Consider the following 13,678-nt stretch of genomic DNA (forward strand, 5'->3'; position numbering starts at 1 on the left):
TCTGTATAATCATCACTTTGTTGATACAGAAGGCATAATAGATAGTAAGATTTTTTTTCTCATTGGCACATACAATATTCTTGATGAATCAGCCCACAATCTGCAGTTCATCATGTCACTTTTTTTTCATTTCAACATGAAGTACTGAATAAACAATAGTTTAATTCAAACTGTATATAAAACTATGACAGCAATTAGACAATGGATCATGTTTATCCTTCATTTCACCAGTGAGGTTCATCTGGGTTATTAGAGGCATATACATTAATGAAAGATTATTATTGTTGGATCTTTTTACTGACTCAAAGACATTTTTTATCGACTGAGTTTTTTTTTTTTTTTTTCCAGTAAATAATCATTCTTTGCTACATGCATCAGCTACAGATTCCTGTTGAATATTCTCATGGCTGGGTGTATGCATATGTGATGGTTATGACTGATGAATTTTTCTGAGACATTTACCCAGCCCTTTGAGATGCTAAATTACCTGCTTTCTACAATCAAAACCTGGATCTCAGAATCGCTGGATTATCAACTGTTTTTTTTTTTTTTTTTGTTAAGCAAAGGTTTTCTTGACATTGAGCGGCTTAGCCCTTTTACATTGTGCCATTTCAGATGAAAATGGTAACTGACTAAAGAGCTGTCTCAGGCCAGAAAATGTTTCACTAAATACTGAAAGGCATTTATTTCCAACCAGAAAGTGTTCCACAGAGCACACCTTGCACTGAGTGCTATGATTCCTGTGGTCTATGTAAAAGTTTGGCAAAAATGTATTTCTACTAAGATGAAATTTCAAAGTATATAGATATACAGTATGGAAAACAAATACTTTGTCATGTTGCAATATAAGACCGAAGTGACTGAAATGTATTTAATGACAATAAGTGCTGTGCATAGCCAGCTCTTTAGAGCACTTGAAGAACTTGAAAAGAAAAGAAAAAATCAGAAAAACTTTCAGACTTTTCTGAAAAATTTTCAGGAGCATTCATGATAGTGTGACCTCAGTTTTCATACAACATTGTCACAAAAGACCAAATGGCAGTACAACTTCAATAAATCTCACCAAGGCTTGGCTTTACAGCAGGGGTGATGTAACCACTCTACCTGTGATCCTCACGGTGTCTGTGGAGGTTTGGGTGAAGGACATGAACCTTGGCTCTCAAAACTTGCTGCTCTTCCAGGCCACTGCGAGTGACAAGAACACAGTCAACAACACCAAAGTCATTAATTACACACTCCCGTCCACTTTGTTAGGTCCACCTGTACAATCTAATGCAGCTCAGTACAACAGTACAACAGTGGAGAATGTGTAAATTTAATTCTCTGTTTATTATTGAGGTTGTAGTGTGCGGAGGTCTTGTGCTGGACTGCATTAAATTGACAGGTGTTTATAATTTTTTGTCCATTTTCTCCATATTTATATACATAAGGGGGTCAGAATAGTGGAAACACGTCTCAATAAAATGCAGTCCAGCACAACAGCAGCACTAACTATGAGCTCAATGCCAAGCATGGAACTCAATGAACACCTCTATTACTGTGACAAAAAGAAAACCAGAGCATTATAGGCAGCAGAAAAATAAACTTTGTGGCACAGCAGTTGGATTATATTAGGTTTTGCAGGTGGATCTAATTAAGTGTTCATTTAGTCTATGTCAAGTGTGATATATTGGAATAACATAGTATACTTCAAATATACTAGGCCTACCAATGCATGCACAAATTTAAATGTAAATGCATTCTATTCACTATCATTCCATGTAAGCACACTATTAATGCAATAACAGTTCCCTTACAAATGTGTTTACCGATCAACCAGTCAAGTTGTGCAAAAATTAAAGTGACTGGTGATCACCTATAGTATCAGATTGTATGAGCTGATTTTTTTTTCATTAAGTATGACTAGCCTGTTGTTTCAGTCTTAACAACATCTTTTGTGGCCTGAATTGTTCTTATTGGGCTTCAGATTACTTAGCCATGAAAAAAATCTAAGGTGTTTTTTGTTTAATTCAGCTCCAGAGCATCTCTGTGAACTGTTTCTATAAATAAAACTCATTTCTGCTGTCATCAAACTAAATCAAATTTGAGATCTATATAATAGAGTCAGGCTTACTCTAATCCTGACCCTGTAGCGGTTAACTTTGATCACTGGAAAAAGGCGAATGAGAAGTCAACAATGGCATTTACAACAGTGGTGGAGATCAAGCCCTGATGGCCACTAAACAAATGCAGCGCTGATTGGCCAAGGGCTGTTCCAATAATCAGCTAAAATGCCTAAAAGTGGCTACAGTCAAATTTCATGTTCCACTTTGTTCCATTGTAGAATTGCGGAAATGTGTGCTCCTCCTGATATGCAACAATTTGGAACCCGGGCAAGGAATGAATTCTTTTGGTCGAAATCCAATTCGTGGAACTAAAGTAGCTTTACAGCTGGTGGCGGTACAGTGTGTGCTGTGCCCACTGCCTTCTAGTTCTTGCTTACTTGATTATATGCTGTTTCTTTCTGAATGAGTGTCCTTAGTTTACCGCAAAGCACTTTGGGACAAACCTGTTGAAAAGTCTCAATTAAGCTGTCATTATAATGCCAAAATTAAGGTTGTGGAAGGAGAAATCTTGATCTCAAGTCTCAACTACAAAACGTGTTCTGAATGAAGCTGGAGGCTTTATGTTGGCATACAAATGCTTCTACATATCACTGTGTCTCACTATTTACAACAACAGGCAGTTTATACCACAGTACAGTTAATTATAGTATGTATATTATGTTATTATAAGTCAAGCTTGCTATCAGCTCAGACGCTATTGTTAATAAAAATAGCAAGAAAGGTACCCTAACTTTACCATAAGCTCCAAAGAAGTGAAGAAGGTCGCAGTTCAACTAGGAAGCCAGAGAGTTGAAATTAGATTCAGACAACTTTATTATGCCATCCTCACATGTGCATTGCGGCATTGTACAGAATGTGTACATGTTTCTTCACATTCAGAGAAAAAAGTGCATGCGCCTTTGGAAAGCTCTGCAGATGCCCTCTTTCACATTGACGGATGAAAAAATAGATAAGTCTCTACCTCTCCAAGAGCATGCCAGTGTGTGATGGGCTTCCGCGGGTATGCCAGCATTTCATTCCAGTGATCTCGTCCAAGACCTTCAGCATCTGGCCCAGTGCGACAAACACCAATCACCTCGTTGTGTCCAACCCTGTTAGTGTAACACACACACACACACACACACACACACACACACACACACACACATTTGGATTCATATAGAAAAGCTTCCAGTGATCAAGAACAGACACAAAAAACATTAACATGGACATATACAAATAAAAAGTAAATATACACTTTACCACTTTGGATTTAATAGAAGCTGAAAACTGAATGTGTGTTTAATTAGGTCCAAACCACAAATTGCTTATTACCATCAATTTATGCCCTCTTAGTGCACTCCAATTAGCTGTGATGATTGTTCCCATTGTGTGTCGGAGTGATTTCAATTAAAAGTTTAAGTCTACCTAAGGGTGTTTTCACACCTGCCTTGTTTAGTCCAACTGAATCAAACTGTGGTGCGTTTTCCCCCTTGGTGCGGTTCGTTTGGACAGGTGTGAAACTAGCAATCGCTCTCAGGTGCAGACCAAAACAACCGGACTGAGACTAAGCCTCTCACTTTTTATTCGAAATTCAAATTTTTGTTCAAACATGGGAAAAAAAGTTAATAGAATAGCAGACTGTGGAAATATTTGGGGTTGTACCCCGCACATGGCAAAGTAACTAACAAAGATAAGACTGTTTGCTGTACAAAGCAGCTGTCTTACTCTACAATGACAAAAAATCTGAGGACTCACTTGCTAACATCAGACTGCCACCCACGTGACACTCTGAAGGGACCACAGAAAAGTGGAGCAACATCAGGTGTACAACCTCATCTGACTGCCTACTATTCAGCACTAGAGTGTGAATACCCAACCGAGGCCCACTGGGACCCAACTGGTCGGGCCATATTCGGACAAATATTTATAAATATTGTTCAAGTTCAGGTCAGGTTCAGTCACGTCAGTGTTATTTCAGTGAAGAATCATGGACCCACTGTCTGTCCTGGGCAGCTTCCTGTGTAATGCTAGAATTTATGTGATGACAGTGAAGGCAACATGTAGGCTATTTCAGACAGTAAATGTAACCTAGCGATGGAGTACAAGCAAAATCTCAAGCTTGAGTTGGGTTTGGACACAAAAACAAGAAAGCCTGTTGGGTTTGGCTCAGGCTCGCTTACTATGCTCTCTGGCTCTGGTCGGGTTCAGCCAAAAATATGGGGCTCAATCCGCACTCTATTCAGCAAACTCAGCTCAGCAGGGCCCTTGCCAGATGCTCTTAAAACAGCCATCACTGACGAGATAGCAAGAGTTACTTGTAGAGATCTCCCATGAAGCAGTTGGAGCAACGGACAAGGGTCTGAACTAAGACCAATAAACGACTGCATTACCAGGTGGAATGCCACCTATGACAAGACATGTCGTGCATGTGAGCAGCAAGCAGCAATGGCAGCCCTCATGTTTTTTGAAAAGAAGATGTCCCATTTGGAACTTAGAAGTTCTGATGTATAATAGCGCTGGAATATATGCTTAACTCCTGATTCGATACTATGACCACACTTGGGTGTCATTTAAATATGTAGCCTGCTGCGATTCTTAAGAATTGCGATATGATATTAGGATTTATTGCATATAACTCTGGAGTGGCTTGTTTGCGGTGTGAATGTGAACCACAATAGATTTGGCTCACCGGCAGGAAACACTGAGCATTTTGGGCTGAAGCAGCTCCCGTAGCTCAGATGTGCGTTATGGACTAATTAAAAACAGAAAATAGCAACAAGGGGCAACAAGGAACCACACTGCCTTCTTGGCCTTTAGCCCAAATGAGCACTGCAATAATGAAGAAATGCCAAGGCTGCTGCTGGCACTCAGTGCCCATGTTGGACACCGCACTGGGCAAAAGTGTTTGTACAATCAAGTGAGAGAGGGAGTGTTTACTTCCTTTCTCTGCCTTCCAACCTGGCAATATGTTTCTGATGCTAACCAATCAGCTGACAGCTCCCATATGACTTTTGTTGATACATTTTGGTTGATTTGAATTTTGGATGCATGAAACCAAACCACATGAACAATGCAACAAAGTACCCACTATTCCACTGATTCCACGGCAAATTGACTATAACGCCCTAAATCTCTACTTCATATTCAACCAGTATATATCAGCCGACTAATGGCTGTGCAGTGCGGCTCCATCTGCCTCTGCAAATCTGATCCTAAATCCATGAAACTGAGAGTGTCTGTCTCAGAGCACACAGCATCATAAGGCCTAATTGTAGTGAGTGTTTAACTTACCGGTCATAGTCCATCACCATGATGGAGAGACTGACTTGCTCCACGTTCTCTGGGGGAATGTCAAAGATGATTGCCTCGTTGTACACCGGGTTAAGTGTGCTTTTCTTGGTGGTTGTTTTTCTCTTCTTCAACCTCCGACCATCGCATATTAGGGAAACCTTCACGTAGGGGTCTGTGAGACACATGTTCACCGTCAAATATGCTGGAACTTCCACATATTTCAAAATTGTAATGGAAAAAAAATACCAATGGGGTAATTTTCAAGAATGTAGTAAAGTCGATACCTGAACTACGAGGACATTTCGGATAAATTCCGCTTAATTCTGACAAAGGACACTAATGTCAATGTTTTTTTTTTTTTGTATCACAATCTTCTCTGTACCATCTCTCACTCTGCCACCTGCCGCCTAACAGGCCACATGTTGCTTGATTTCAGCAAAGTCTGTCAATTATGCGCGATGCAGGAGTTTTCATGTGAGCCACTTTACGTTCTGTCGGGTTTACCTGAAGAGCCTGTGATGTCCATGGCTTTGAGGTTCCTGCATTTGATGACTGTTAGGGTCATTCTCCCTGCTGTGGGGAGGTAGCACAGCGAGTACATGATCTCTCCTAGGTCCACACTTTCCTGGAGAGAGAGAAAAAAAACACACACACAACAGAGAACAAAGCATTCATTTTAAATTCTCTGGAAAATACTGTCATTATACATCTAAATGCTAAAGCAGCAGAGGATCAGGGAGGAGTTTGACACCAGGTGAGATTTTACCATTTATTTGCTAAAACGCACTAGTCACTAAAAATAGCCCCTAGTCTTATTCTTCAGTCTCATTTTTATAAGTCATCTTTCACTATATACAAGTAAAAAGGTCACTTTATTAAGAACTTGTCCTAGATTGTGCTCAAAAACATGAATCAGATTAGTTCATCTACACTGCTTCCTTTTGGTAATGTTAGTTGGCAATCAGAAAAATGTTGACAATGAAAATGCCAATGAAATGAAAATGTTTACATCTGAGTACTAATATGTAACCACTAAAGCACATTTTAAATTTCAATGAAAGGGGCATCTCTGCATGCAAACTTGTGCTAGTTGAAAACTCAAATATTGATGTCAGCCCAATGTGTATCGATAATATATCACAAGAGGAAGTATCATGATATTTCAATATTTCGTCTCACATAATTTGATGGTATTTGGGGCTGAAAAGGGTATCTGTCCCACACAGGTCACACACAGGTCACATACCCTGATGGGATGATTACAGGGGGATATCTCTAATGTCATCAACATAGAGGTGTAAAAGCTTCAGTGTGAATGCTGTTGTGTTCATTATGTTTGACTATAACATGTGCTTAACGCTCATTGTACTTGGTACATTAGCTGGTGCAACAACTTCACCACACAGCTGATCAGATACTGTGGCTGTTGGAGCTACATATTCCACAGCAAGCCATCAAGTTTGAATGCCATTAGCTGTTCATGGCCACTGTTGCTTATGAGCAGTAGACCTTCAACATGGCTATCAGAGGATGCATTATGTCACCTGAAAGGCTGCTGTACCCACTACCAAAACACCAACGAGAAAAAAAAAAGAAAAAGCAAAGCGCCAACCGGTCTAGACCAGTCTTTGAACACCATCCAAAAAGTGTTAAAAGCCAGCTTAAGCTGTCCCCAGGTTCGTCCACACAGCAGAGTCTCTCACATAAATCTGAGGGTCTACTGGCCTGCACTTTGATGATAACAAGAAAGGAAAGCATAATCTTCACATTAGAGATCAGACAAGCCAAACATACACAGGTAAGATTGCACTTTAATTGCCTTTAGAAGGAGTCTCACATTTAAAAAGACAGCAAGTCTGGCTGGATACAGGAAAACAGGCGAACATCATCAGTGACTGTTGAGGAGGCAGAGTTCTGTGGCTGGATCCTTCTTATTTAGTGCAGAGAATAGGCTACAGTTTTTTAGCTGAGTATAATCTGAACCTTGAAACCACAGCACAGTGTTTTTCACACCAGCAACAGGAGTTCATAAAAAATGCAGAGGCTGTGGAGAAAACTGTGAAGAGATATGAATTCAAGATTTCAAATTAATTCTACGATAGATGCTTGTTGTGGAAGGAAACAAAAGAGGCGATGTGTGAAGATCCGACTTGCTCTCTAGCCCTAATATCTGCACCCTGATTGTTTTAAATGTTTGCTTTAGCGTGACAGACATCACTGCTGCTGATAAATGAAACGATGAAATGGTACTGTATTAAAATCTGTGGTACGCTCATCAGCTTTGGGCAAATATGTGTGGGAACCTGGGTGATGAAATGCATTTCCCCAGAGCATTTCAATCATGCAATGAGTTCCGCCTACTGTTCCTGTTGAAGGGTGTCTATTACTTTAAGCCCTCAGAAGTGATTCAGAGAGGAACGGCTCATAAAAAAAAGGAACTTTCTAAGAAAAACAAGATTTCATTCACCTTTTCTTTCAATGACAGTGCAAGGGTTCACGGGTATGTAAGTATGAAAGCCTTCTCACCGTGGTTGCTGTGTGAATGTCCTTCCACACCACTGCTTCCCTGGAAAGGTCAGAGAGTTCAAAGAGGTTGTCCACCACCACCTCGCCAATCATGTCGTGGCTCGTGAAGCGATCAAAGTCGTAGACGCTGAAGTGCAGCTTGCGGTTGCAGAGCTCGTCGTACGCCACGGGGAAACAGAAGGTCTCGTCAAACATGGGGTTCAAATTCTTGCGGTGGACGCGCGTCTGGAACTTCTTCTTCCTCTCCGGGAGCAGGTAGATCTTGACGTAAGGGTCCGACGTGCCTGTGAAGTCCTTGGCGGGCAGGTCCAGGGCCTTCAGGATCCGCACCACCAAAGCCTGCTCCTCATAGTCGTAGCGCAGCGAGAAACTGAGCTTTCCGCAAGTCTCCACTGGCTCTTTAGACCCATCCTCTGAGTCCACAGACTTCTGTTTGTAGAGTTCAGGTTTTATTCTTCCAATGCTCACTGTAGAGGACTGGCGGATAGGCAGAGTGTCCATGCTGAAGTCAACACTGGTGACATTCATCTGACGAGGCAGATGGCGCCGGAATGAGTTGTGCCTGTTGAAAAGAGTAGAAGGGATCTGGTAAATGTCTTAATTGGTTTGTAACAGGGCCTTAGTCCTGATTTGCATGGGTATTTTGTTTCATTTTTTTTATTCCATCAGCTGTAACCATCTTCAATAAGAGTCTGTTTAAACAGGCACCTTGGAACTACCACTCATTAGAGCATTCAGCAACCAACACCATCCCCTATGTTAATGTCCACTGGATTTTTATTGATTTACTGTTAGCTTCAGCTGTGTACCATGTATTGTTGTCATGGTATGCATAGTGACGGATTTACATACCAGTGGAAAAACAAACCAGTTGTCACTTTTATTACTGCCACTTGCCACAGTCACTTTAAAATTTCATTTGACCTTAATGTGTAACTATTGTGTCGCATTGTGTATTGTTGTGTATGGTGTGCACTGTCCCATATGACAGTGCCAAAGACTAAATCTCCACTTTATGTAAATTTAATGAGCAATAAAGTAATCTGAATCTGAATGGTTGGAAGCTCTTTGCAGTTATTATGCAGATGTCATTTCTGCTGCAGAGAGTTTCAGAAAAGTCTATGCTCTTACTGAACAACTTCCTCACAATCAAACATAGCCCTTTTGAAAAGCAGAATGTGCGATTTTAAAAGAGTAAAGTAATACCTTTATTGCACTAATTTTGAAGCTTTTACAAGAATTACCTGATTTTGATCATTTCTTTGAAACCCATAATTACCCAGAGGTCTGTGAGCCAAGTTCTGCTAACTACTGGCGATTCATCTTTTGAGAAAACCCACGGCTGTGTTTTACTCACCAAAGTTGTCACCTAGCAACTGGCACTCTTCATTTATGACAATAAGTCAATCACAGCAATCTGATTGCCACGGCACGAATAATAGAGCACGGGACATTACAAATGCAAAATGCAACACTACACTCGAGTGTTTTCAATAACAGAGCAGACTGAAAATGGTCTTAGGGCAAGTGCAAAACTGCCTGAACAACAACCAAAACTTTTAATCAAACATATTACATACTCCAGCTAACATTTTCCATATAGAGATAGTGAAGTATAAAAGATTTTTTAAACCCACCTCTTACAACAGAGATAAACCCCTTATTTTGCTGCTTGCCATAATTTTCAGTATTTGTCCACATGCCTTCCCTGATGAAGCATGGGGAAAATGAGGTTGAAGAAAACGTGCAAGCATCTACTGTATTCTATCCCATTTCTAAGCTCTCTGTCAAAGAGTCAGAGAATTAGAAGCGTGTTTTTATGCAGTTCTCCATAAAACTGATGCCTGCCCACTCACACTATTTTTTAAATTATTTTTCTTATATTGAATGGTTGAATTGTTTTTTTTTTTTTTCTGAATGAACAAAAAACTGTGAGATGTTTTTGTTCATCACGTGGATTAATGTAAACTGTGAATGAACTGAAACGTTTGCAAGGATTTTTCTTTCCGCAGAAATGGTGGTACAGCAGGGCTCGATTGAGATTTAACTTTATGTGCTCTTAGGTTTTTTGACTAAGATTCTTGTTATATTCAATCAAAAGTTTAATTAGTGAAAATCAGAAGGTGGGAGTCAGAGGTGTGCCAGTTGGTAGCATGGCCTTCTGCACCCCTAGTGGGTGTAATTCACAAAGAACTTAGGCTCAGTATGAATCCATTAAATGTGCTAAATGACAAACTAAAGCAAGCATCAATAACCGTTTCCTCTGAGAAAGAGAGCACAGCTGCCTGGTGTTTCTCACTACGACAAACCTTCCACGGTCCTGCAAAACAAAGGGAAGCTCGAGCTGATTGTTTAATTACTGGGGTTGCTTCCCAGTGTTACCATGGCAGCTTGTCTGATGTGCACGCCTTGTGCAAAGCTTGGCCTCGAGTGATTATAGGTTTTAAACTGCAGTGAGGAGATATGCTCTCACCCTGGCCTAAAAGGAGGTGTTTCTTCAGGTCAGACAGAGCGAGGCAGTCTTTAGCACTCGTGGCACGTGCCATGTCATTTCAAGGTCACCGGCCCATCCCTGACACTCTACATGACACGTGCCAAAACACCTCGAGGATACTGGCCACATATTGTCATAAGCTGTCACGACAGTGTAGCATTGCATAAGCATTTTTGTCTGCACATGACCCAGTGGTGGTAAAATCTGACTGGGACTTTCTCACACACAGGGCTCATGAAAAGCTACCACTGTGCTGAAATTGCATGCACAATGTGTTTTTTTAATCATCATACGTTATGTCCTGAATACAGGGACAGACTGGGTGGTTTTGTGTGGCTGGTCTGAGCCAGCCTCCATCAAAGAGGACAGTGCTGGGGTTCAGGTCGGGTTACCTGGATGAAGAGGTGGGCTCGGTGGTCTGCCTCTGGATCTTGGCCTGCTGGCTGAGCTTCTCTCTCAGGGCTGTTTGCACCTCAGCTGGGATGTCCGGAGACGTCTGGCTGATCTTCATGGCTGCCTCCAGGAGCTTCACAGAGCTCCGTCCGTTCATCTTCACTTCTGGTGGGTGTTTCTTATCCACCTCCACCACTTTCACTTTAGACTCTGTGACCGGCGGGGGGTTGAGAGGGGGTGCCTCGGGCAGACCGACATGGACGCCATTTTCAGCATGGGCCGAGAGAGCCTTGCTCCGCCAAATGGGCCAGCACAGCTTCCAAAAGACAAAGAGAGAGACTACCAACAGGGCGAGGCCACAGAAACCCACCACCACAGCAAGGAGACTAATAGAGATATCTACAGGTAACCAGAGAGGGAGCCATACAGGAGGACAGGGAAGGAGACACGTGAACAGAGAAGGAGAGGTTGAGCAAGCAAGGGACAAAGTATGACAGACAAACATGCAAGGGAGAAAGAGAAAAAGAGGAGAGAAAGCAAGCTATAAGAAAGAGGAGGCAGCATATGCACCTGTTTGTTAAGGCAGGACAATCTGAAGTCACATACAGCCTCAACAAGGAGCCACAGCATCAAGAGAATCACATGCTCACTGATAGATCCGAGAAGGAACAGTAGTTTTCTGTTTCCTATTCCACTGTCATCATGCCTTTTCCTGCTCTAATTCATGTATACATCCAGTTTGCATGGGCTACATCAGCTGAAAAGACGCTTAACGTTGCCTGTGGTTGTTTTCATCTGACAACCAGTGAAAAAAAACAAACATGTTCCTGTAAATATTAAAGTGAAAAGCTGAAAGAAAGCCGGGAGAAAAAGGCGAATGATTCCGGGCACCTCGCTGCTCCACATCCACCTGTTGCCAGTCTGGATTTGAGCAGGACGCAGTTTTGAGATCTGCTCAGAAACCCGACTCATCTGTTACAGGCAACATTTTCACAAGAGCTCGACATGTTAAAAAGCACATTAAACTATCCATAGTCCAATAAAGTTTATATGGAGAGAAGAAAGTTAAAACTTATTCCATACTCTGCAGCTACAAGTTTCTCTTGGCGTCGAAGAAACAGAGGAAACTCATTAAAAATTATATAAGGGAAGGGAGAAAATGCTGACTTTATCACATTTACCTGCGTTTCCTTTACCTGGTATGCTGCTCTCCAGGGGGAATATATCCGAACATTTCTCCCGGTCCACATGCCCTCCGAGACAAAGTTCCGTGACTATCTGGAGAGCCCTTTGGCACAAGCTGATGTCCTCCGCCCGGACGCTCATGTCTCTTCGGTTAAGCCATTGCACGCTGGAGGAGCCGGGAGGGCGGCGGTTCATTTGGGCACCTTTATGCGCCACGGAGTGCAGCCTGTCCACGGCAGACGGCGGGGAGCTGCGCTGCGTCCTGACGATCCCTCTCCAGCGCGCAACGAGCAGAAACTGGCCAGACGCGCTCTCTGTGTTTGAATAACATGCGACTGGATGCCTCGGTGCAGCCCTGCATCCGGCCAATAGCAATGCGCTTCACTTTCTCACACCGAGCCCTGATGGTTGCAGTATGTGATTACTTTTCCTAGTAACAGGTGGAAGGAACGAGTTACTGCTCCAGTTGCGACAGACACCAGTCCTCGCTTTTGTAATCACCTCCAGAATTAGGCTGATTTATGCTGCGCATCCCCATTAAACATTCAAACTCTATTTTCATCCGAGAAACAAGAGCTCAAGAGAGGATGCAGCCTCCAGTTTGGAAAATATAATAACGAGTTACAGAAAGTAAAGTAAAGTAGTAATATTTCTTTTCAAATGAGTAACGAGGAATGAACAACATCTGACTGAACTGATGGAGCAGAAGCCATTGTCTATCAAACATTTGCTTGTTTGATAGACAATTAATCTGCTGTTGCACTGAACTGAAAACATCCAAGCAGCATCAAGTGAATGACAGCTAAATGAACCGCATTTGCTTACAGCTACTAGTGTGGCTGTGTGAACAACATGGACAATAATGGAATAATCTAATTGGCCAGTGGCTCATTCTGGGAGGATTTATAGGGACAATTAAACCTTGCTCATCTGCATGGAAGCTGCTCCTGTGGCATTTTCCAGTCATGGATAACTTTAATATCCATACAAGAATCCATGCCAAGGGCTGCGTCTTCCTCTTGCCAGGGACTGGAACATACCTCTTAGACATCTGTGGATTCTGCTGAGCAGTGTGTTATGTTACCCAATAGGCACATCTCTTGCCTTTGTTTCTCATAGCAGTTTATTCCCAACCTCAAATCTCCTGACAAGGGGGACATGAATGCAAGGGAGGTTGTCTCCTTGACAACAGTGCATATACTGTCAGCAACCTCTCTGGGAGATTGCCTCCTTCATTAGAGTTTAGATTGGAGATGGCTTCCCTCAGTCTTCATACAACTATTTATGTATGTGGAGGAGTACTGTGAAGGGCAATAAATATTTGCTTGCTGTGACATGGGGAAATTGATGGAAAATGCATTTTACCAAAGCATCTTAAGGTCAATTATAATTATTACTATTACCTGTTGGTGCACTGTATGGAGGGAGCGATGGATAACTACAGTTCAATGTATAATTATGTAAATTTAATCCTAACTTGTAAATACAAATGTTGTCACTGCCAGCCTTGCCTGCATTGTCCCAGTGGCATTTTCAACAGATTGCACATTTAAGTCGAGCAAAAAGAAACAAGCAACCCACTAATTTACAAATGATGAGTCATATGAACTTGCAGTTGTCATATCAAAAGTTTCCAAAGTTATTTACATTAATGTATGCCTACGGGAATTGTTTAAGGCTAATTCTCATTCTAAAACTTTCA

At 41.8% G+C, this 13,678-nt stretch overlaps 1 protein-coding gene across 1 annotated transcript; it reads right to left on the reverse strand.

The window, feature by feature from the left end:
- Positions 1-801: 801 nt before the first annotated feature.
- On the reverse strand, positions 802-12,171 carry syt10 (synaptotagmin X). Its single transcript, XM_030045849.1, has 7 exons — positions 11,988-12,171; positions 10,791-11,190; positions 7,905-8,466; positions 5,883-6,003; positions 5,379-5,550; positions 3,067-3,196; positions 802-1,185 (listed from the first exon to the last, which is right to left on the reverse strand). Exons 1-7 carry the CDS (start codon positions 12,169-12,171, stop codon positions 1,114-1,116), a joined length of 1,641 nt encoding a protein of 546 aa, XP_029901709.1. The 3' UTR covers positions 802-1,113.
- Positions 12,172-13,678: the final 1,507 nt, after the last annotated feature.

The sequence above is a fragment of the Myripristis murdjan genome, chromosome 23 (genome assembly GCF_902150065.1).
Source record: "Myripristis murdjan chromosome 23, fMyrMur1.1, whole genome shotgun sequence".
Taxonomy (NCBI): domain Eukaryota; kingdom Metazoa; phylum Chordata; class Actinopteri; order Holocentriformes; family Holocentridae; genus Myripristis; species Myripristis murdjan.